Below are 25,431 nucleotides of genomic sequence, written 5' to 3'. Positions count from 1 at the left end.
CTACAGCCAACCATAAGTAAAGTCGAGTCACGGATCACCTCTTCAGAGGAAGACACACAACTGAAAAAGTAAAAAACTATCATTTAATTCATGTTGTATTACATGTTTCCATATTATGGCAGTGAATGTTTCAGCAATAATAAGATCCACTCCTCAAACAAGAGTTTTTACATAAAAAAAACAATACCAAAACTGATCAGGGTTCAAGTAATGCCCAAAAGAAATACACTTTGAAACATACACAGACACACAAGCAGGAAGAAAGATCATATCTGCTGATCTTACTGTAATCCACCTGCTGATTCTGGTCAATGAGTGGAGAACCAAGGTGTTTGTTTGTTTGGTCTGCCCGAGTCCTCTCTCGCTCTCTCTCTCCTTCGGTCTCTTTTTGGTCACCATGACTGGACTGACGAACATGTTGTAGTTACAGCTGAGACAGTAAACACAAACACGGACAACACAAAGCCTCTTAGGATATAGAAGGGCTTCAAGGTGCTTTAACCAAAACACAGTAAAGACAGTGGTACCAAATGGTTGGTATCAAAAATAGTCTCTGAGTTGGTCTCTAATCAGTCAGGACGCTACGACAAGGGGAAGAAAACGCACACGCAGAGGATATTTTGTCTTAATAACAACCTATGGCTTCAGTTATCTAAACACAGTCATGTACAATCTCATAATCAAGACATAACAGTGTAATATTTCAGAAGACAGTCATAGATTATAGAAATGGCAATGCTGTAAACAACTGTGTGTGCACAAGAGCTGGGAGGCCCCATGTTGGTGCTCCTATTGCTAAGGTAACCAGGACTGGTTTTTCATTGTAAATTGGTCAATCAATCAGACTAAGTGCTTTCAACCCTTCACACACCTCCTCACTGACATTACAGTAAATCTCAGCAGGCGCATGCACACTCACGCACTCTTCCCCACACAGGAACCGTGGAGCCCGCCAAGTGCTTTGACATTACCTCGCTGCCTGTACAATGCCTGCATCAGTCATGTTCGTTAAGACAAATTCATCGTTAATCTGACAGTACTTGGATTGAGTGAGTTCATGAAATAGAAAAGGCAAACAGTCGTGTGAAACAGGATTTCTCCGTAGATTAGTCACAAGATTCATTCACAATTAAGATGAGAACACATAACGGGACAAGTGTTAGTCAGGGCTGCCCTAATACAGATTATGTAATCGTTAAACACATGGAGTAACCCTCAAACATGTAAAATGCAGTGACAGGTGACTAGGAGATGATGCCATTTTTACAATTCTGTACCAAAACTGCACACTAGGAAATCTATAATTGTGTGCGGATACTAACAAAGACAAAACCAGTATGGGTTCCTATTGCCTCTTACAGAATATCTGTGGTCTAACGAACAAAAAGCACCTCTGAAGAACAAAATGGAGTATAGGTTTCACTAAAGGCAGGCAACATTACACACCGGCACACAGGCACAATACAGGAGGCTTTGGCACACCCATGCTAGTCTTACTACTCAGCATTTTCCAACACAGAAGAAGAAGAGCAGGTTACAGGACAGGACAGACCCATAGCTGCCTTTGATAAAGGGTGGGGGGATACAGGATGTCTGACAGACACACTGATCAGCCGTCACATTCAATCAGCACAGAGCTGTCTGTTAATGGAGTCCCAGCCTCTCATCCAATCAGCAGCTCCAGACTGTCTTCATAGTTAGGTTCTTGTGGAGGGCTGGGAGACAGGAAGGCCGTGGTAACGGGGGTCCCCGTTGCTGTGGCCACATTGAGGAGGGTGTTAGCGCGGATGCTGGTGGTTGCCGGGTTGCGGAGTGCAGCGGCGGCGGTAATGCTGGTGAGGTTTATGCCTAGGGTGAGTCGCGTCTGCTCCAAAGCTTTCTCTGGCACAGCGAAGGCCTCGAGCTTCTTCTCGCCATTGGCCATGTAAGAGTTCTGGCAACCACGACAGATGCAATCCAAGCACGCCTGAGACAGAGGATGATAAATATAAACTTAATATTGATCAAAACCTTTAGTTGATTAACTCTAGCAGGGTTCCTACACTCTTAAAAATCAAATTCAAGACTATTTAAGACCTGAACTGAGAAAAATTAATTCCAATAAAGCTGCATGGCAAAAATTAAAGGCACACAGGATTGCAATGTTTATGACAGGACAAATAGCACAAGGAAAAGATACTTTCTCATCAAGGATCCCCAAACTTGATCATTTCTGGCACATTTTATACCTCTATGGTATCAATATGCCATACAGTGATATTTCAAACATATTTTTAGCAGGTGTTCTGAGCTGATTCTAAACAGTTTAACTATTAAAAAGAAGAACAATGCTTTTGTCAGGGAGAACATGTCATAATAAAAGTAGGCTATACAAAGATTTAGGGTGGGCAACCTGGTGGCCCTAAAGTTAGAGAACTGGACTAGTGTTTGACAGCAATAAAGGACATATAAATCACAGAGTGATAAAAATTCAAAGGAGGGTATAGGGGTCCTCTGGAGGAAATTTTGAGCATACTATATTCCCTACATTCTTATAAATATTCATGAAACAATTTGAGGTGGAAATTCAGTAAAAAACAAAATTATTGATTAATAACAAAAAGACAATGCTATTTCCTTTATAAATCTTACATTCAGAATGCATAAATGCAAAAAAAGAATGATTCAAATCAAATAAATTAAGCATACATTAGTCAGCAGTCCTTCTCAAATTTAAGACCTCTCCCAAGTAAAATGAGACTTTTTAAGACGTGCGGTCATAAATTTCTAAACTCCAATTTAAGGCTTTGAGATTTTTTTAAAGGATCTGCAGGAACTCTGCCCAGGGTGTATACAGAAAATATGACATTCAATTTAATACTTTTAAAGAGCTTTTTCAAAACCCTCTCAGTATATTTAAGACCAGTTAAATTAGTGAGTTATGTGCATATCTTATACAGAATGTAAGATAAAAAAGTGACAACATAGTTAAAAAAAAATGCAGACAGTATTAGTTATTGTTGTATGCAAATAAATCGTTATTTGAGATGCTAGCAGTGCTATTATTAACAGACTGCAAAACAAAAGCTGCTTTTTTCAAACAAGTATCGGCCCCAGCTTCAGCTCCAATTCTTTTACCTCCAGCCACTTCTCAGAAAACTTGCATTTGCAAATTATTCACATGCACACATCACTGATCACATAGTTAATTTGCTTGCTAAAGGTCACAGTGGAGCTTTAAACATGCACTGGTAGCTCAGCAGGCCAGAACAGAAACAAGCTTGCAGACTAACATCAGATCTGGTGGAGTTCCACCAGATTCTCACTTGTGCTTAAAACTAAATACAAAAACAAAAGCAGAAACACTAGCATCCTCTTTTGACAAATAGAACAATTGTAGCTACAAAATTTAAGACCTTGTGGTCTTGCATTTAAGACATTTTAAAACTTTTAAATGCTTTTACTTTTGCAAAACTAATTCATCAACTTATGATACTTTTTAAGACCCTGCACACACTCTGAATTCAGATTTTTATATTGCAAGTGGATTTTTCAATATGTTGGCATTTGGGATTCATGGTATGGGATTTTTTTTTTTTTTCAGCTATCAGATATGCTGATATTTACAAATTAATTTTAGCTGATCCGGATGTTTAATTGTAGTCTTCAGTCCTTAAAATACACTTTAAGTGTAGGGTAGTGCCTACCAAAGAAGGTACAGGTGGACCACAAGGGTCATTTGCAATAAATTTAAAAACTGACATTTTTTCAATGATAATTAACCCTTTACCTGCTGCCATAGCACCGACGCTATGTTTAACCATAACTCTGTCAAAGTTTGTCCGATCAAAAAAATTCCAACGGTGTTGGAAAGCTGAGAACTGTGGGCATGCGCACATATATGGCTCATTACGGTACTCGCAACCATATGATGTGGGAATTCATAGCAAAACACCAGTTTTGTATTTTTCTTCTTTTAAACTGCTGACAGTTCCATATAATGTGCAATAATCATTAACCAGATGTTGAAAAGTCAAGTTCAAGTACTCCTGAGAGAAAAGGGACCAAAGCTCTCAGACTTACAGCCGTAATAACAAAATATGTCCAAATTGCCATTTTAACTCAGCAGATAAAAGGTTAATGTCCCAGAATTAAATAAACACAGCCAGCAGATTTACCTTCCACAACAAAGTTTTATAATTTATTTCGTCTTATGTACAAAACTGGTGACATGGTTTAACTGGTGTCGGATTAACTGGTGACAGCCTTTTAAATACTCCTAATGGCACATCACCATTTTAAGAAAATATCTCTGGAGACATTAAGGTTTCTAGGAGAGAGTTTCCAGGATCACACAGTTTATTTAAACAAAGGAATATAGGAAATGAAAATACAGATGACTTTGCAGACGCCTGCTCAAAACATAATAAATGCTAGGGTCTTGGTAACTGTACTCTGTGACTGTGAATGCTTCTCTATTAATGTTAATGCCTCTAAAAAGTAATTATCTGTAAATAAAGTAAAACCATGGAGGTAAATACTTTAAACCTTATGGTTTTGGTGGGCCCCAGAATATTTTGGGGTTTCACTTTGGACTGCTGCACACACATTTGGGAAAGACTGGTGTAAGGAATGATGATGAATAAAGAAAGACTTCAGCTGATGTACTGTGGGTTTGGTGATTCTTTGTCCGTACAGCCAGTATTTACAGCAAATAAAGGCAGATTTTTTTAAACATCGGTTGTAAATACTGGCAGAAATGGTCATATTTGCTGATGCAGATATCATGCAGATAATATTGTGCATCCCTAGTTGACATTATTTAACAATGATTCCTCATCAAATACAACACAGATGGCTGCTTAAGCTGAAGGTTTGCTCCACTGCATGTAAACGGCAACTTCAAAAAAGTAAAAAGAAAAATAGAACATGGCTGATTAAAACTTTTGCTCTCAGTTTGACAAACACTGAAATTTTGGCTATAGAAATCCTCACCTTACGGTTGGAATAGCAAGGACAGCGTTGCCCCCTGCAGGTCAGCACAGATGGATTCTGAGTAGCCCTGCCACACTTGCAGCCTTTCTTCTCTACCGGCTTTTTATATGGAGGCCTGACTGGAGCTGGAGGCACCAGGCAGCCAGACATCAATCGCTGGTCTTTGCTTCCATCCTTGGTCTTTGAGCCTCCACCACTGCGGGCCTTCACATGGGGCTTCTTAGGGCCCGGATCAACATGCTTCCTGGCACCTTTATTGTGATTTGGCGCAGGGCGACTTAGCTTTGGGGGGGCTCCATTAGAAAGGGTTGAGTATGTATGTGCTGGTACAGTTATGGAGGGTGTGGGTGGTTGTGTGTTCAACGTCTGAGGAGGTGGATGAGGATTTGGAGTGTGTAAGTGTGAGGAGGAGCCCTGCAGGATGGAGGCAATGGGGAGGGGTTTCACTTTTTCCCTGTCACTCTCTGAGCGGGATCGTTTTCGTTTAAGGCGGACCGGTGGGGGCTTGGAAGGAGGAGGGTCGAAGGAGGATGAGTGTGTATGAGCACCATGACTTGCCACTGTGTTTATCCTGTCTGTTCGAATCTGTGTGTAGTTGTGAGCTGTATCTAACTGTATGTACATCTGAGTGTGTGCTCTGTCCGCAGTGATGTGTGTGTGAGTGTGTGTTCTTTCTGGCTGAGAATGAGAAGGATCTTGACTGGGCTGTAGGGGATCCAATGTCTGTAGCACCTCCTCCACACTGAGAAGCAACACCTCCCCCTCCTCCAGCTCCCTGCTGCTTGATTCCCCATCCCTGAGTGAGCACACAGTGCCTGGAGTTGGGGCTAACGGTCCTGTGGTCAGACTCAACTCCAGACCAGCACAGCCGGTATCAGACACAGACAGGCCGGCCTGTGGCTGCTCCTCTACCAGCTCGCAGACTTCCAGCTCAGGAGATGATGGATCCAAGTCCTCGAGAACTTCTCCATTGCAGTCCTGTGGTCCATTAGAACAAGGGGGATCAGAGGAGGAGCTCTGGGGTACAGCTGAGAGCTCTGCAGGAGCAGGTGGTGCCTCTGTGGGGGTTAAGGAGTTGGGAGCAGAGGGATTTACATCTTCCTGAGCAAGGCAAAGGTCCTCAGACTCTACCTCCTCTTCATTTGACATTAGCACCTCCTCCAGCAGGGCCATAATCTCAGGGGAGCCTCCTACATGGCTGCTGATCAACTGCAGCAATGGTGAATGAGTCACATAGAGGCAGAGCTTCCTGTAGCACTGCACCAGCAAAGAAAGCTGTTTGTTCTCCTGGAAGCATGAATAGTCTTTACACCGGCTACACGACAGCCTGATACGCATCTTCTGGCCTTTGCAGCCCAAGCAGACACAATGCTGACACTCTGGATGTGTGGGTGAAATGGGATCTTCAAGCAGTTTACCTGGGACAAAAACAAGCAGAGGCTGTAAAACCAACTATTTGAACTTAAATCATTCTAAGACATAATTAAGTTGGCAATTATGTCCTCACTTAAGAGGAGCTTAGTGACAAAAAGCACCTGTCACAAGTTCTTAGAGCATGAGGAGCTTGCACCATTGGAGTTATGCATAAAAACCTACTTTTAAAAGATGCTACCGAACAATACTGGTCACGAATTTACAACATTGTTAAGAAACCAAACTGGAAAAAGTTGTTAAATAACCCCAGTTTACAGAAAAGTCTCTTCTGCTTCCAGATGATTACACAAATGTGATGATTCTGGGCTAAAGTCACAAGTAAGTCCTTATTTATCAGTCTCAGTAAAAAGTATAATTTGATTAGGCTCTCAACAGTGGGACTTGTGAAAGAAAAATAACTTCATTTGGTATGTTTTTCTTCCATGCAATGGGGAATTTTTAACTTTATAATCTCAAAAATTTCAAGTTTCATATTCATAATAAAATCATAATTTTACAACATTAAAGGTACCCTTTTCCCATAACTGAACAAGTATGGCTGGAAAAGTTTATTTTTTCTTGAAAATGAAGAGATCCTCTTTATTTATTAGTTTTTAGTGGCTCTTATTTGCTGTTTTGTGTCTAGTTTAGAACTCTGGTAGAAAGAAAAAGTGTGTAGGCCAATTATGTTGGGATTTTAACATTGACAACAATTAAAATTGATGTTTAATATTTTCTAAGTGGGTCCTGGGGCTGAGGAGGGTTAGCTTTTCTTAGATATGAGCAGGGGGGACCCTAAGGAAAAAAAGTTGAGAACCTATACCCTATACATATTCTGTTGGTAATCAAAAGAAATAATTGATTCAGTGATACCTTTGACATTTTGAGCAGTGTGGGAATCATTACATGTGAAACTGATAATGTGATCAGTCAGTCAATAAACGTTTTACTCCATTATTGATGTCCCTTTCAAAATTAAACCTATCTGCACAGACTTGATCATTATGTACACATTACAGATTTGCAGTGTATGTCCCTCAGCCTGTTAATATTGCATAGCTTACATATGCCAAACACCATTATATAATCAGCAGGTCAGATATACTGTTGCAGTCAATATCGCATTTCTCTAAATACAAGCTGTCCTTCTGTTGATGCTCCACAAGCTAAACGGAGTCAGTAAATAAGGTATGAATAGGAAACACATGGCTCTGCAGCAGCAGCCAAACAGAGAAGTCATCTGTCTTGACAAGAGGACAGATGACTGGGGCACAGCCTCGGTTGCTAAGGAGACCAAGGTGGTGATCACGACAAATGTTGTCAACTGCTGCAAGCACACGCACACCAATGCAAACTCCAATCAATATGATGGTCCAGTCATGAAATTAACGCACGTGTTTTAGGTGACCTCAAGCTTGTTTCAGTATAGTAATCATCATGCAACGTGTTGACGCCAAACAAAACAAGACAGGGGGATACATATTGTTGGTATGAAGTTGTATTTAAAGGATTCTTACCACAGACAAGACATGCGAGGGACTGTCGGAAGAAGGGTAGCAGCGTGTACATATCCGTGAAGGTGTTGGGCTGCCGGGGGTCACACTGCAGCACGGCCCGGCTGGCGGACACGTACAGAGCGGTTGCATTAACAGGGTTCATAGCGGTGTAGTCCGCAGCCACCGGAAAACACGGCCCGGGGAAATATCCAACCAATAAAGATAGCCAAGTCTCAGGGGGGATGGGGGGAAATATCAACTGGCCTGGAGGAGCGACAGTCAGCTCCGGTAGCTTTTCAATGCAGACTTCAGTATTATTGACTGAAACACGAATTTACAGCGAACATGGTGAAGCGGTTAGATCCAAACGCGCACACTAGCTCGACGGGATGCTAACTAGTGTTAGCATTACCGGCTCGTAGTCGCTCCTATTCACAAACAGGAGACGTTTATGCTCACAGTTAAAGTTTTCTTTTATCCGGATCAATCCGACCCTTCGTTTTAATAACTCACATCATCCCTAATACTACTTAACGGTTAACATTGAATCAACTGATCCAACGACCCATGATCAAAAGATTAGCATTGTGTAGCTAACGTTAGCTTATGATATCATCCAAACCGTTTCCAAGAAAAATGATAGATATTCGCCATAGAGTCCATTTACAATTGAACAACGTCTCCTCGTCGATGCCTTTTCCTCGGAGAGGCTGCTCCCGTGGTTTAAAATTCGCCTGGTTAGCAATTAGCCACCAGTCTCCAGGCGCGCACTTGATGTAAACAAAGCTAACCAGCAAGTGTTAGCATAGCTAGCTAAATTAGCTAGCGAATATTCAACCGTGTGACTAACCACCCAGGACCGCTTTATACCCCACGCAGAGGGGGGCAGTGCGAGCTGCGAATTGAAATTCTGCAATTTTCGTAGGTTCTTCTGTAATCTTTTGCGAGCAGCAGCCGAAACATAGCTAACTATCCGTTTACAAATGCATCAATCATTCGATTTTCCACTTTTCCTCGCATCAACCCCTCTCGACAGGCATGGAAATCACGCGAGATTACCAGCAGTTACCGTGGTTACCGTCCCTCTTCACACGGCACAGCACCTTCCCTGGACCCTCATTCACATCTCCTGCCATAAACGATGCTGCAGCCAGTGTACCTCTACCCTGCTCAACCAAAGAGCCAAACAGTTGAAAAAATACATATAGTCACATATACTCATATATATTACTTTTTATCCCCATTGTCAACTCTGTCAGTTGATGTTTTTTTTTCGTTTTACAAAAATGCATTATCCTCTGTTCATTTTATTCTGTTTATCTGTTTGAGTACTATGCAGTATATGCTAAAAAAAACAGATGGCTATTTTCTAAAAAGACTGATTCAGTTTGGTTGATATTAATATTAAAATTAGACAATCACAAAATTCTAAGATGAAAAGCTTAAAAAAAGCTTTAAAAGTGAAAATCATAGGCCAGCTGCTCCTGGGAAGGTTATCCAAAGTTTTCTCCATTTGTGGTAACGGCTCTTACTGTGCTTGGCAGGAGTCAAAGCCTTAGAAATGGCTTTTTAATTAAAGTTTTTGGAAAGTTGAATTCATTTTTTTTATTCACAGGAGGCCTGTTTATTGCCAGAAGAAATCACTTGAATAGATCCTGTCTAACAAAGTGAAGTAGGCTAAAAGATCTCAAAAAGCAACACATCATAGCACCTTCTATAGAAATCCAAGAACAAATGAGAAACAAAGTCATTGACACTTTTCAGTCTGGAAAGGGTTAATCACAGTTAATTCATGATTTAACAGGCGAGGTAACGGCTTTTCACATAGGGCCAGGTAGGTTTGGATGGCCTTTTCCCCTGATAGATAAAATTATCATTTAAAAACATCTCGTATTTACTCAGGTTATCTGGTCTAATATTAAGATGTAATTAATAATTTAAAAAGACATTGAAGTCGTCAAGACTTAAGAACTTTGTAAAACACAGTTTGTCAGTGTTTATTTTCAGCGTTAATTTGTTTTGGTGCTTATTTCGTGAATTTTAAATTAGACATTTGTTCATTTAAGTGATGTCTTACAACTATTGAAATATTCTCTGGTATATTTTGCAGGCAATAGTTGTGTTTTAAGGCTAAAATGAAAAAAAATGTTAGGAGTGGTGACAACCTGAACTCAGGGCTAAGAAATCATAATGCCATGTCCAGGTAGAAATTAACCAAAGAAAAGCCAGAACCCCCTTTAAGTCCCGCCCATCCCTCTATGTAATGAATTCGGTACTTTCTATTGGTTGTAAGAACTCGCCCCCCGTTTACCATTGGCTGAAAACTCTGTCCGTCACTTCCGCTTACTGTCATTCTGGAACTGACACGACAATGATGGCGGCCTTCAGTGTGGCTCGTAGCAGCGGTGGATTGATACACGGGTTGAGGACATCTCTGCGGTGTTTTGCGCCCGTTAAACATGGCGCAGTCGCCGCTACAGTACCGCAGAGGAATCCGCTTCGGGACTGCCGGTGGTATTGTTTAAGCCACCTCACCGTTAAAGAGAGGATTGAGAAGAAACGGAAGGCTGCGCTAGTCGGGGGAGGTCAGAAGAGAATAGATGCCCAACACAAAAGGGTAAAGTCAGCTAACTTGACTTGATAGTATGTGGAGATTCATTTATCTAAAGAAAAATGCATTCATAATATTATAATGACACCTGGATGGATTTAGGTTTAAAAGTCATGGTTAAGGGCTTTCAGCTGACGAATGGCTGCTGTTGGGATATATTTCAATTTCTCACACACTTTGAAGTGACCTTTAAAAAACTTTGTTTAAAGGTAGCTGCCGTATCATAATTCAGTGTATGCCATGTCTCCTCTTAATAAAGTCCATACTAACAATTCCCAGTGGTCTTGCGCAAGATTTCTCTGCAGCTACACATGACACTAGAAATCCTGGTTTTGCATGCTGGATCTGATTGGATTTCACATTCTAAAGTATTCCTATTGATTGAAATGCATTGAGGGGCAATTCAGTTCTTAGCATGCCTTCTTTAATTGTCTATCTTTCATGGCCACTGAAGAAGATGCAAGTTTTTGAGTTTTTACTTCTGCAGTGGCAGATGCCATGGACAAAACTGGATAACCTTTATGACATTTTCCATGCATTTGTGGCAGTTTGCATATCAGTATATCAGAGTTTCAAATCCTAAGATAGCGGGTTTCAACTGTTTGGACACCAGGACAAACCACCACTTCTTTAAAGTCTTTGTAAAGTGGAAAAAAAATCATTATGTTGGGTCTGTTGTATGAAAGATCATTGTGATACAAACCACCATGCCAAATTTCAGTCTGGAAAAACATCTATAAAGTTATAAAATTAAGCTTCAAAATCATAAAAAATGAGGCAGTAAAATCTGCTTTTGACTGGTGTGGGCATATCTGTTGAAAGAGCCAAAGCCTTGCCCACTCACAAGAAGTACAGTCCCCTCAAATAGAGAGGATTAAATAAAAATAATTCTTAAATAAATAATTTGTTTATGGAAACAACTACTGTGTGAACTGTTAAGGTATCAACACACCAAATGAGAATATTTAGTTTTTGTTTGATCCAATAAATAAAACTCCTGATAAATCAAGGAATGAAGTCATAAAAATTACATATTTCCATAAAGTAGCATTCAAACATGATGTAAACATCAGCCTCAAAAGCGCAGTATATATCATCCCTGACACTGGATAAATGTGTGATATTATTGGTTTAAGGGTAAGCTGACTGCCAGGGAGCGAGTGGAGCTTCTGCTTGACGCTGATTCCTTTGTTGAGTCGGACATGTTTGTGGAGCATCGCTGCTCGGACTTTGGCATGGAGCAGGACAGAAACAAGGTATGATGTAGCACAGCAGGCCATGATCGGACAGCAGAATACTGGAAACAGTCTCTTCCTCAAATTTGGAACCATGTATTATCATATCTTGATTTCTCTCAATAGTTTCCTGGTGACAGCGTGGTGACAGGCCGAGGCAGGATCAATGGCAGGCTGGTTTATGTTTTCAGTCAGGTACAGTATGTGATTACATAATAGGACTCATACTCTGTGTGAGCTTCCTATGGCACACAGCAGCTTGGTTCAACATGCATATTAATCAGTCTTTTTATTCCTTTTAGGACTTCACAGTGTTTGGTGGCAGTCTGTCTGGAGCTCATGCACAGAAGATCTGTAAGGTAAACACTCAGATACTGAGATGTGTGTCAAAGAGAGAGTGTATATTAAACATACGGTATCTCCTTCAGTAAACACTGCTAATTAACAACTGAGTGCTACTGAATGCCTTGTGTTGTAAGTCCTTTAACAGTGAATTTCCTGTTTGATCTTTAGTCATGTGATGTATAATTTTTGAAAATCTGTGCTTAGATTATGGACCAGGCCATGACAGTTGGAGCTCCCGTCATCGGGTTGAACGACTCCGGAGGAGCTCGGATCCAGGAAGGAGTGGAGTCTCTGGCTGGATATGCAGATATTTTCCTAGTATGACTATTTTTCAGAGTCCTTCCATGTTACAGTTTGTTTTTCTTTGTAACAACTTTTTAAACTATTTTTGGCTGAGTGTCTGGCACTAAGTGCTCCTCAGACATTGTGTTTTTTAACCTCTAAATGAACATGTTAAAGAACATAATGTTCCCCTCTTCCAGAGGAATGTGTTGGCCTCAGGCGTCGTCCCTCAAATCTCCATGATCATGGGTCCCTGTGCAGGAGGTGCTGTCTACTCCCCTGCTCTGACAGATTTCACCTTCATGGTTAAGGTAGGGAGCAGAACTAATACGGCTGAAACACCTTTCCTGTTTGCTCATTAATCCTCTTAAACTCACACATTTCAATCAGATAGCATTCCTCTGATTTTAGCCAGTTAGAGACACAGAAGTTTAAGTATAAGATGAAAAACATTTTTAACAATGCACTCTATTAGACTGACGTCTATATGTTTGTGTGTGCTCAGGACACATCTTACCTCTTCATCACAGGACCGGATGTTGTGAAGTCTGTCACAAATGAAGATGTGACTCAGGAACAGCTGGGCGGAGCTAAAACACATACGACTGTTTCTGGTTAGTTTGAATTATAAATGCTCTATTGATGCATTGGTAAAGCATTTGAGAAAAAGGTTAGGTTGGGGTAAGGATTGCCTGCAGATTCCAAATACTCTGCAGCATTGTGTGCACGCCACAGTTTTGCTCTGACTGACTGCACACGCCATGGTGCAATGGAGCATAGACCTGACCAGCAACAGTTGAGATCACAAGATCACAGGAGAACTACATTTAACACATGAGACTGACTGATATGATTTGAAACTGGATGAGAAAAATTATGAACAAGGCTTTCAAGTGAATAATTCAGCCATGGTTTAGGGATATTGAAGAGGTTTGAAGTAAAGATAGCTGCTACTCCACCACCCTGGCCAGTGTCTCACGGTAAATGATTTTTAATGTGAATAGGAGGAGTTGATTTATTTAAACTTATCTGATGTAGCCAGGTTTCACTTAAACGGAAATCAATATGATTTTCTGATATCAAATAATTTACTAATAAAGATTTAGATGCCAGAGATCTGAAATTAAGAAGACATCAATCTGTTGTCAGATTGTTATTTATTGTTTTCACAGTAGGTCTCTCTATATCGTCGTCCTAGCTGCTAATGCTAATTTGCATTGTTTTGTTGTCGATCAAACATGGTTGTTATCACTAATTCTTCACACATTGCCACCGTTATTATTGACATTAAAGCAATATACTACAAAATGGGAAAAAGGTTTATGGCCACGATAGCCAAAATTTGACATAAAGTTGATATAGTGAAGAATTTTGCAATCAGGAGTCTGCATTTGTCTTTTATTTTGAAGCTGACTGTGCATTCTAGCTCCTGTTTGGATTGATCTGCTCTACATGGATTGACACGTTTTGGCAGCAGGCTCTGCTAAAATAAACTCGTGCATCTCAAGTGAAGCCATGCTTCTAGCACGTGACCAAGATGGATCAGAGCGCAGTCTGTGGAGCTGGAAAGATTGACCATAAAGGGAGTTACTTGCTCCAGAGTCTGCTTCAAGTGTAGATTGCTGTGCTAAAGTATGTGGAATCTGAAGATTAGCATTACAAATGCTTTGCTGATGCATTAAAAAAGGATATGTAGCTGGGTTTATGAATGACACATAAGTGGATTAGTAATGCTTTGTAGATGATGACCTAAACCTTACTTGTTTAAAGTTGTATTAAAATATGTCTTAATATTGAAGTGCATTACCTCATAGGGGTTTGCTCTCACCTAGTGGTAGATTTCAAAACATATAAGGGTCGAAAAGCTGATACAAGATTACTGCCCACAATAAACATATAAACCTTAGTGCTCAGTCCCAGTGCATCCCTTGGTCCTACTACTTATTCCTACCCCTACATTTGGCACATTTGAGTCTAGGGGTAGGGTGTCTTGGGTCTTTAGATTTTTTGCTGGCCGCTCCAAACCAAGAGTTGTGCCTTGCAGATCATCGGCTAGATAGCTGCTCAAGGGGCAAAAGAAATGTACAAATGTCAGCAGTTTTTCCTCTAAATAAGATTTTTTTAATGACAACAACCAGGGCTTTATCTAAATTTTATCTTGTTTCAATGCATTATGGTCATTTAATTTCAACACAGGCATTTAAAAATGTTATATATGCCATTGCCAATTACTAATGACAGATCAGAAACTTCAAGGGTGGTGCTATTTTGCAGGGGAAGACATCAGCACTACACCTTGTTACTCTCTTCTCAGAGCTAGAAACTGGACTGAGCCCTTAATCGCAGGCTAATTTCTTTATTCGTGTTTTTTGTTCTATGTTTAAATTTGGCTGTTAAGGATCTGAAAACATCTTGTTTCATCTTCTTAGGAGTTGCTCATCATGCATTTGAGAATGATGTTGACGCTCTCCTAAATCTGCGGGAATTCTTCAATTTTCTACCACTAAGCAATCGAGACCCCGCCCCCATCAGGGAGTGCCATGACCCTAGGTAACCAACCGCCTCGGCCTCTCTTTCCTTACACAACCAGTGACAATATTTAAGTTGGACACATCTTATTATCACTGAATCCCTGCTCGATGTCTTGTCCTTCCTCAGCGATCGTCTTGTACCTGGCTTAGACACCATCGTCCCTTTTGAGACGACTAAAGCCTACGACATGTTGGACATCATTCAAGCAGTACGTGCACAAACACCTTGCTCTTTGAATACTCAAACAGGCGTGTTTTTAAAGCTCCCTTTCTTGATGCACTCCCTCAGATTGTGGATGAGAGAGACTTCTTTGAGATCATGCCCAACTATGCTAAAAATATCGTGGTGGGATTTGCCCGTATGAATGGTCGCACTGTAGGCATTGTAGGTAACCAGCCCAAAGTGGCATCAGGTGAGTAAAATATTTATATATATTATCAGTGTTATTTCAACAAGATTTAAATAAGAAATTAGAGACCAGGTTCCCCATACTTATGGGAATAAATACAATATTTTTGTTATAAATATTTTACTATAATAAAAAAATAGCAAAGAATTAAGCAGAATATCGTAAAAGTTCCTTGAAGAGCTTAGTGGGAGAAAACAAGAAGTTTTTACTTTATTTATAATAGTTATTTATGATAACTTAGAGTGTTTGTGCCTTGTTTCTCACTTTTTCATTCCCATTTGTGTCTCAGGTTGTTTGGACATCAACTCTTCAGTGAAGGGAGCTCGCTTTGTACGTTTCTGTGATGCTTTTAATATCCCTATCATCACTTTTGTGGATGTGCCAGGCTTCCTGCCAGGTACTGTTTGCATAAATCCTTGAGGTTTAAATCATATTTAGGAATAGATATAGACTATTAATGCTCTGTCACTCATAATAAAACAACCAACAGAATGTTTTTGCTACCTGTTAACTGTTTTTAACAGACTGGACAGTCTGCCTGCGCAGAAATCATTCAAACATTTGGCCTCCAGCTCGGAGGATAAAAATAAGCATTTCATATACACTTAAACATCAACAGCAATGAAGTAAACCACATTACTCAGAAATAGTCTAACTTGGCTAATAATGTACTGTAAGCAGAAGCTGACTACTGCCTTAGTTTACATGTAAACATTTAAATGCTACACATTTGAAACTGCTTTCACTGCTGTGATGTTATCAACAGGCACTGCTCAGGAGTATGGAGGCATCATCAGACACGGAGCCAAACTGCTCTATGCTTTTGCAGAGGCCACAGTCCCAAAAATAACCATCATCACCAGGAAGGTATGTTGGTAAAATGAGGAGAAAATAATGTGGGATTCAGGGTAAAATTTACCGTAGTTACTACAGCCTTTTGCTGGACTCGTTTTTGGATTTCTGAGCATTGCTGTCCGCTCCCGCAGCACATGCTATTCACTCACGTCTGCACCCACAATGGGCGTGTCCAATCCTGCCCGCATCCCACACGGATTCTGACAACCCATGTTAAATATTCAGAATAACACACAGTGCTTTTTAAATAATTTTACAACAATCATTTCAATTATATTTAGGAAAAAAACTCCCTGTGCACTGATTGGCTTGTCTCATTTGGTTGACAGATAGCTAGACAGGCAGACACTACCTATCTGTCAACCAGAAGGCTAGCTTTAGTGATAGCTGACAGGAAGTTGAGCTCAGTGGGTGGGCTCTTGTCTCCCATTAGGTTGCTCCAAAGTACGGTAGAGACATTTCAATATGGCAGCTGCCACAGATTTCCTTCAGCAGCTGTTTGAGTTTGCTCATTGTAATCAAACGGCTGATGTCACACAAGTTTTGTCCAATTCTTTTTAAAGTCTATGTCTTTACTCTATTTATGACGGGCTGTTACTGTCCCCATCATTAGATTATTAATGCAGTAAGGCCAATTTGCATGGAAATGGCTGTTTTTTCTGCAAATACCTGCATAATGGCTCAGTGTCTCTGCGCACTGGTACGCATGTGCAGTGAAAGGCCAACAATGCAACAAGGAGAGCATTGAAGCTGTGCTTTTTGACTTATTAACAAAGTTTTAGAGCATGCACTTTATTGTGGAGCTTTAGCAAAGCATCACACGGCCCACTGGCTGCACGAAAACAGACCAAAATTCAAACATGTTTACGCAGTACCAGCAACTACAGCTGACACAACAGCAATTAATTGCTGATAGCAAATGTTTCTAACGGCAGCATGTGATGCATCTCCTGTATTATCTTTATTATGAGCATGGAGAAGTTGTTTAAAGACAGCTGACTTTTATCAGGGTTTGTGGAGAAGGTGCATCATCTCATCCAAATACATTTCCCTGTTGGCATGTTTCAACAAAGTCCAGTTGTTTTCCAGCTCTGTCACTAACTTTTACAAGCTTGTAGCAAATGGAACATATTCAACTCAGGTGTAACGTCATACCCAGATATGACATCCATCTTCTGAGGTAAATTGAACACAGTAGAATCCCCAAATCATGACTCTGCGCAACATTTTGGGATTTTGTAAAGAATGTGTACAAATATATGACTTTTTCATGAAACCAGTGTTGAACCAGTACACCCAGGAGGTCTTCTGAGAGGGATTACGGACAATTGGAGCAACGGTGTGGCGTGAAAATTGATACAGACACATCGCCAATTAAAGTAGCAAGATGGTAATGTTGAGGTCTTCCATTTAATCATACAGAGAAGAAATAAAATGTGATAAGAGGTTACATTAGACAAACATTTAACATACATTAGATGACTTGGATCCCACAGGCAAAGTTTAAAGGTGACGCATCATACCTGTATTCCACCTTTGCCACAGGTGAGGGGAAGGTATCATTACAGTATTAACATGCAAGTCAAAATGGAAGTGAAGTGAGATGGCGCTAACAGCCCATGAGCGATGCAGGACAACCCATGTCCTGTTTTTATTCCGTTCCTGTTGCTGTGATCCTTTCTTACATAGATGAAGAACAAAGAGTGAGGGAGATTCTAAGTGAGAAAAGTCAAGAAAATCTTCCTGTAGGGCACTCTCAGCTTCTTGTCAAAGCTTGTTAGCTTGTTATGTCCAAGTTGAGACAGTTTTTCATCAATATGCATGCCCGTGAATCATGAGTCATGCTCTGACTTTTAACATGGAGGCAAAACTATTCCACTCACTGCCATCAAAAGCTTGTTGGCACCACCAAAATAAAAGCCCTAGATGTCTTTTTTTACAAGGGAAATTCACAGGGAAGGGACTTAAAAATTAAGCAGATGCAAGACAGCAAGCATGAGATGGAAAGCGACATCTGGTGCTGTTAGGACACGGTGTAATCGTGTAAAATATCAAGTTTAAATGGAATGACAAGTTTGGAGATTTTCCTTGAAATACTAACTCCTCGTCTACAATTGGTCTGGTATGGTAGCATTACGAGCTAAGTTGGCTTCTTAAAAAGCTTTTTATGTCTGTCTCAGGCATATGGAGGCGCCTACGATGTGATGAGCTCAAAACATTTGAGAGGAGATGTGAATTACGCCTGGCCAACAGCTGAGGTGGCTGTCATGGGTGCCAAGGTACAAAAATACTTTCTTCTCTTTTTCCCTTTATTTTCCTTTTAATCAGTAGTTTGATGGTCTGCTTGTTGCTTTCTCCCCTCAGGGTGCTGTACAGATTATCTTCAGAGGAAAGGAGAACCAGGCTGAAGCAGAGGCTGAGTATGTAGAGAAGTTCGCCAATCCCTTCCCAGCAGCCGTCAGAGGTAAACTTTCTCACCTCTCTCTAATCTGAATGTGCTTTTTAACCACATACCAATACAATTACTCATGCACTTCGTTTTGTGACCTGCCGAATGCTTGTTCCAGGTTTTGTGGATGACATTATTGAGCCGTCAAGCACTCGTAAGAAGATCTGCAGAGATCTGGAGGTGCTGGCCAGCAAACAGCAGGTCAACCCATGGAAGAAACATGCCAACATTCCTCTGTGAAACTTTTCCCAGAAACTCCGTCTCAAGGCACTCACTTTGGGATTTTCCTGACTTTGCATTCAGATGATCTGAGTATATGAGAGAGACTTTCCTGCCAAGTAGATGAAGTCTGGTTTTACCGCCATTTACCACTCCAGTAAAGCAGCTCATAAAGATCCTGTTAGAGCTCAATAGCGGCTTTGTATCACCGCCCAAACATTTATCCCTAGATATGACCAGATTTAGAGAATGAGGTCATTTAACAAATCAGCACCAGTATCTTTATAACACTAAAACTCTAAAGGAAAATTCTTCAATATTTTCTGGACATTTCACACCTTCATGGAAATCTGTTGGTCCCACACCACTTGTAGCTGATCCGTTCTGGCCATATTGGTCACTGTTATTGATATTTTAAGAACAAGATTGTATCTGAAAGACCAGATAATTTCAGTGTGGATAAAAAAAAGCAATACTGTATGTAGTCTGTACCAATGGATATATATTGTACTGTATGTAGGTCTTCTGCTGCATGCAGTAGTTTTGACTTTCAGACGCTCTGCTTACGTCTGATGTCTTCTGTTAAGGTCAAGAAAACTCACTAAACTGTGCCTTTTCTCTCTGGCAGCCTCTGTGCTGCTGTTTGTAAAATAAATCATGGATTTCAACAAATTATTGTCTTCACTTTTTCAATTTCAGAGTTTCTTTTGGCTCAGTTTAGTTTTTCTTTTTTTTTTTTTTTTTTTAAATAAAAGACAATTATACTGTGTATGACGTAGTCCCCGCAGATTGATTTTAAGAATAAAATTGTGTGATTTAATGAACTGGCTGTGCTTTCCGGTGTGTGTGTGGAGTATCTGTGCAAGACGGATGACATTAAATTAGAGCGTATTTATACTTGACTGATGCCAAACCCTCAGACGCTGGAAAAGAAATTATTACATTCAGGGTCTAAGTGGCCAAAAATGGGAGCATGCATAAATAACAATGAAAGTAATTTACATTAATAGTTTTCAAACTTATTTTGCATTTTTTTTTAAATCAGACCTGATCATAAATATGAAATATTAATTTATTTGGGGAATTTGCCCTTTCAATTCTAGTTTGAGTGCAAAAACCATGATGTTTGTCATAAAAAACAGAAGATGAATAAAAAGTATACTTGCAAAACAAGATTTCCTTGAAGAATATAACAGCCTTGACTGTGCAAATACTAAAAAACAACTTTGATTTTTTTATGAATTTTTTGTTTGAAACTTTAATCCGGTGTTTTTTGTGGATTTTATTTTTTCTTTTGTCAAGTTTTTTTTTTTTTTTTTTTAAATATTTGTGATTCTTAGAACTCTGATGGAATTTTCTAAGGAATTTTTCTTCAAACTGTCTTGAGACTTTTCATTGTTTATAGAAATAGAAATAAATTTCTATAGTAAATAGAAATTTCTGGGATTTTCCTTTAATTTTCTGGAACTCTCCTACACAGAGCAAGTTTTTGGTACAGTAAATCTTACATTTCCTAAATTGGCAACGTTTCCACAGCTGGAGTCTTCGGCTGCCTTTCAAACATTTTTTTTCAGCGTTATAAAAATTCAATGTCAGTTTGTCTCGATGATCCGTAAAATTGTAATGAGAAAATGTAGTTAACTTGATTGATCCCAGAAGGATTGGAAGAGCTAAGTGGAGATATTTTTACTGCTTTTCCCAGGATCAAAACTGAAGTGGCGTCAGTTAAAAAAAACAAACAAACAAACAAAAAAAGACATCTGTTTTAAACTTTTCTGAGGCTATAAAACAAAGAACAGAACAACAACGCTGGCTCATAAACTGATTACAGATTTATTTTATTAAAAAGAATTTAGGTTCACAGAAAAAAAAGAAACAAAACAGGCTTTTTAGAGCATTTTAGGGCAACTGATGTCAACTGCACTGCAGAAAAGATCCAATTGTCTCTGATATTTACAGGACTGCCAAGCCAGCCAAGGGAAAGGAAATGATTGATAAACAAACAGAGGGTGAGCAACGATATGGCTGGAAACATTCAAAACACATTCAAACAAATCTGTCAGACCTAGAGATCCATCACTGCACTTGATATGAACAATTTTAACAACAAATCTGTAACTCCTAGGATAATTTAACACTGTAGGCAGGTGTGAAACGTATCTGACCTGTAAAGTGAACAACAATACAGAGAATCTGCTGTAATACCCAACTGTGAGACGATTACAATCAGACCATACAGCGCTTTGAAAGCTGGTACCCCACAGCAACAATCTGGGCTTGGTAACCATTAGATATGACATAAAGGTGAAGGGAAGGGCTGGAATATACTGTATGTAGGCCACAATTTGGCAACAAACGAGATACATATTCAAGAAAAAGCTGTACAAACATCAGACAGAAACAGAAACACACTTGATTTAAAACTTTAGTACTAAAGCTACAGAATTCAAAATATGTTTATGGTCTTTTTTTAAAACTTTTTTTAACCTTAAAAAGCAGTTATTTGAGGGTGTGCAGAACATGTCCCAGATCTGAGACGGCGGGGCTTCTTCTGGCCAAGGAGACGGGCAAAATGACAACACTCGCTTCGCTGTGACATCACACACAAGACGGTTACATCACTTCCTCCTGACCGGTCCTGGTGTGCATTTGCGCCTCCTCAGCCCTCAACAAAAAACACCCAGAGGGGGCAACAGTGAGGGGACGGGGGGGGGGGGGGGGGTCAGTGGGTGGTAATAAGAGCAAAGATATAGAACATTAATCTTAGATCCCCTTTTTGTTTTATTTGACCAGACGGATCAAGGTGGGACACAAAAAGAAGGGGGGGGGGGGGGGGGGGGCTGTACAGAGTGCCGCGCTGCTGATTGTGAGCGGAACAGAACATCTGTGAGACACGGAGCCGTTAAAACTGCAAGAACTCGCCGGTCGGCAGCCCATCGCCATCGGAGCTACCGCTAACAAGAGCTAAACCAACAGGAAGAACAGAGCAAGACGAAGCTCTCCATAATCCGGACTAGATTCTGGAAAATATTCTGGATCCTGCAGCTTGCCTGAAAGAGCAAAGCCCATCCTCGCTGCACACTTCAAGGTGAGATCCGGCCGACGTGGGATCCTTCAAAAGACCCACTGGGTAAAGATCCTTCCATCATGTCTTTTAGAAAGAGAAAAGTACTTCGAACATGTGTTTTTTCTTCTTCTTAGGAGTTTGATTGGCAGGTTATCCCAAACACCACCTCCCTCTGCGGTTTAATCCTGATGTGGATCCTGATCTCAGGATCTTTGACTCCCCCACATCAGAACATTGGCATGCTGAATCCCTGCAGGACAGAGGGAGAGAAACCCTTAAATATGCAGCAGAAATGTCTTTGCTGTATGGAGGCTCATTAATGCCACTTAGAAAAGAAAAAATATGAAAATCAGACAATTCTAAATAGATATTTACATTGTAAATCGAGATCAAGTAATGAAATTACATAAAAAGTTGAAATTTTGGAGTAGAAAGTCATTAACATGACAAAATGCAGGAATTTTGAGAAGCAAGTCAAAATTATAAAAAAAAAGAGTCCTAATTAAGATATAAAAAAAGTCAAATGTTTTTAAATAAGTCAAACATGACGAAAAAGAAGGTTGACATTTTTAAAAGTCAAACTTATGAGATGAAGAGTCATTATTATGAGAAAGTCAGTCATTATTGAGAAAAACTGGAAATAATGAAATAAAAAGCGGAAATTTAGAGATTCAGTAAATCACAATTATGAGGAAAAAGCTAAAATTGTGATCATAAACATAACTTAAGAGTCAAATTTATTAGATAGTGAGTTATAGTTTTAAAAAATGTCTAATCATGATATAAACAGTCAACAATTTGAGGCAGGAAGTTGAAATCATGAGATCAAAAGTAAAAATTACAATAAAGTAAGTCATGTTTTTGAGAAAGTCAGTCATATTCAAGGTTATAATAGTTGTGGGGGTTTTTTTGTTCGTTTTTATTTTCATTTAGTTTTTGCCTCTTGTTTTAGATTTCTGTTTAGTTTTTTCTGCTCGTTTCTTAGTTTTGTTTTGTTTTTATTTTGAAAAAATACTTTGTTTTACTTTAGATTTTATTCGTTTTAGTTTTTTTTTTTTTTTCGGCAATATGGGACACCTGTAAAACTCATTTCATTTTATTTATTCATTATTTATTTATTTATTCAATTTTGATGTTTGTATACAACTCAAGACCTAAAATTAACCATTATGTGAAGTCTTCTGCATTAAAATCAGGTGCTTGGGTTCACATGTCAGACAGTCTGCTGCTGTCAAAGACTAAAACTAGAGATTTTATCTCAAATTTTATTTCATCTTAGTTAGTTTTTTGCCAGCCCAGAATTTAGTTTTTAGTTTTGGTTAACTTAAATAACCTTGGTCACAACTGAAAATTCTAAAATAATGAAATAAAAAGGTGAAATTAAGAGATTTAGTAAGTCAAAATTATGAGATAGTTGGATTTATGAGATTAAAAAAGTAAAGATCTTGAAAATAAAAAGTCAAACATGACAGAAGACAGTTGAAATTTTAAATAGTGGGAGAAAAGTCAAATTTATGAGCTAAAAGAAAAACAAAATAATGAAATAAAAACTAAAATTATGAGATAAAAACTAAGAAAAAGAGATAAAAACTAAAATGAGATAAAAACTAAAATTATGAAATAAAAAGTCAAAGTTATGAGATGAAAAGCCATTACTTTAAAAAAAAGTCAGTCATTATTGAGAAAATCTAGAAAAAAATTAGATAAAAAAGTTGAAATTAAAAAAATGTAGGAAATCAAAATTATGAAAAAAAGTCAAAATTATTATCATAAAAAAGTTGAAATTTACAAAAGACAGTCATATTCATGACATAAAACGTGAAATAAAACATTGAAATCATAAGATCCTACACGTACCATAAGAGTCAAAATTTAGGGACAGTGAGTTAAAGTTATGAGAGAAAATGTCTAACTGTGACAAAATAGTCAACTTTTTGAGTTAGGAAGTTGAAATTATGAGATAAAAGAGATAAAAGACGTAAACATGACATAAAGTCTACATTTTTAGATATTAAGTCATCATTATGAAATGAAAATGAAAATTATGAGACACAGAAAGTCATAATTTTGACCTAAAAAAAAATCAAAATCAGGAGGGAATAAGTCTTTTATGAGAAAGTCAGCCATAATTGAGATAAAATTCAAAATACTGAGATTAAAAGGTGAAACTAAGAGATTTAGTAAATCGAAATAGTGATTCATGAAAATGACATAAATTTTGAGACAGTGAATTTAATTATGAGATGAAAAGTAGAAATTTAGATGGTCATAATTATGTGATAATAAAAACTTGAAATTATGTGATGAAAAGTTTAAGTAAAGGTTAAGTTTTGAGATATAGTGAGTCATTCTTTTGAGAAAGACAATTACAAGAAAATGTATCATAATTATGACATAAAAATCAGATTTTTTTAGATAGAAATTCAAAGATATTAGAGAAGGATATTTCTAAATTGCCAAACTTTCATATTTTTCCTTTATTAATTAGCAGAAATGGTCTCAATAGAAATAATCCTTTACAGAAATGAGCTGTCATGGAAATGATCTGTCATATTGCTGTAACCCTGCCAGCAAGTGCTCCTCCCTAGACGTCTGCAGTTTTAAAGACCACCACTAGAGAACGTCAAAGTGAAAACTTAACTGCCTGAAAATCAAACTGGAAAAAATCAAAATCAACCCCAAATCATTTAAAACACTGTACCAAATAAGACCAGGGTCATTTTTCCTTTTTACCCTCATAAATACCTTTTATTAATCCCTTATCAGTGTAATAAAGTGTCAGTGAACTTATGTATACTCTAGTTCTTATTTTCCTGATTCACAGGTTCAAATCACAAAGTTTCCCTCACCGACTCATCCTCAATCATTGCTGCAGAGTCAAAGAAGTCCGGTCTTAACTCGGCTCTCTCACGTCTGTTCCTCGATGGCGGCTGAGAGAGAAAATGAGATTTAATGAACACAAAAGAATGAATCAAAGGAAGTATTTTTATTTCTTATATGTAGCATCATAATGTTGAACAAGCTGAACTGACCAGATCGATCACCATGGTGTCCTCAAACTCCTCGTTCATGTCCTCCAGCTGGCCTCGCGATGACATCATCACATCTTCGAAGATGGGCTCTGCGTCGTCCTCCATCAACCCACGACTGACAGGAAGAACACGGCAGAACAGGGAATTAATCTTTTCACTCAGTGTAACTTTGGTGTGATTTTTAGAGGACGTACCAAGCTGAACTCCCTCCATTATTACTGCTGCTGCTTCATGAACTTACACAGTCTGCCGGACGCCCTGATTGCTGCGTGACTTGATGTAGTTCATGCCCGTCCGGTCCTTCCTGTTCACCTCTTCCATCTTCTGCTGGCCGAGCCACGACATCTGCATCTGAGGGCTGAAGACCAACAGAGGAGGATTAAGGATTATCATTTTAATATTGACTACGTTCACACTTGACCCTCACAGTAGGACGCTTTCCTGCAGTTTGCATGGAAGTCAATGTAGAGATGTGGGAGGGCAAAGACAAAGAGGATAGCTGGCAAATTTAA

The 25,431-nt window shown here is 39.1% G+C and overlaps 3 protein-coding genes across 5 annotated transcripts in view; 1 reads left to right on the top strand and 2 right to left on the bottom strand.

Moving 5' to 3' along the window:
• Nucleotides 1–61: 61 nt before the first annotated feature.
• On the bottom strand, nucleotides 62–8,911 carry msl2a (MSL complex subunit 2a). Its single transcript, XM_041811959.1, has 3 exons — nucleotides 7,905–8,911; nucleotides 4,975–6,392; nucleotides 62–1,966 (listed from the first exon to the last, which is right to left on the bottom strand). The coding sequence occupies exons 1-3, from the start codon at nucleotides 8,044–8,046 to the stop codon at nucleotides 1,664–1,666; spliced, it is 1,863 nt and encodes a 620-aa protein (XP_041667893.1). The 5' UTR covers nucleotides 8,047–8,911; the 3' UTR covers nucleotides 62–1,663.
• Nucleotides 8,912–10,251: 1,340 nt separating this feature from the next.
• pccb (propionyl-CoA carboxylase subunit beta) lies at nucleotides 10,252–19,600 on the top strand. The gene is made up of 15 exons (XM_041813555.1): nucleotides 10,252–10,500; nucleotides 11,631–11,750; nucleotides 11,856–11,924; nucleotides 12,032–12,088; nucleotides 12,279–12,392; nucleotides 12,557–12,667; nucleotides 12,862–12,970; nucleotides 14,786–14,906; nucleotides 15,015–15,096; nucleotides 15,177–15,300; nucleotides 15,587–15,694; nucleotides 16,064–16,164; nucleotides 18,333–18,431; nucleotides 18,517–18,616; nucleotides 18,720–19,600. The coding sequence occupies exons 1-15, from the start codon at nucleotides 10,255–10,257 to the stop codon at nucleotides 18,839–18,841; spliced, it is 1,683 nt and encodes a 560-aa protein (XP_041669489.1). The 5' UTR covers nucleotides 10,252–10,254; the 3' UTR covers nucleotides 18,842–19,600.
• A 1,951-nt stretch (nucleotides 19,601–21,551) lies between these two features.
• Nucleotides 21,552–25,431, bottom strand: part of stag1a (stromal antigen 1a) — a 74,507-nt gene continuing 70,627 nt past the window's right edge. For 2 of the 3 annotated variants that reach the window (XM_041812964.1, XM_041812963.1), the window contains 4 exons: nucleotides 25,161–25,277; nucleotides 24,920–25,034; nucleotides 24,737–24,817; nucleotides 21,554–22,137 (listed from right to left, as the gene is read on the bottom strand). In XM_041812964.1, coding sequence (XP_041668898.1) covers nucleotides 22,114–22,137; nucleotides 24,737–24,817; nucleotides 24,920–25,034; nucleotides 25,161–25,277 — 337 coding nt within the window. In that variant the 3' untranslated portion in view covers nucleotides 21,554–22,113. Of the gene's footprint in view, nucleotides 22,138–24,736; nucleotides 24,818–24,919; nucleotides 25,035–25,160; nucleotides 25,278–25,431 lie in introns of all 3 variants that reach the window. The other variant, XM_041812965.1, reaches the window with a different exon arrangement.

This window comes from Cheilinus undulatus, linkage group 18 (assembly GCF_018320785.1).
Source record: "Cheilinus undulatus linkage group 18, ASM1832078v1, whole genome shotgun sequence".
NCBI lineage: Eukaryota > Metazoa > Chordata > Actinopteri > Labriformes > Labridae > Cheilinus > Cheilinus undulatus.
The sequence above is the reverse complement of the archived record's forward strand: the minus strand, read 5'-3'. Positions and strand labels throughout refer to the sequence as shown.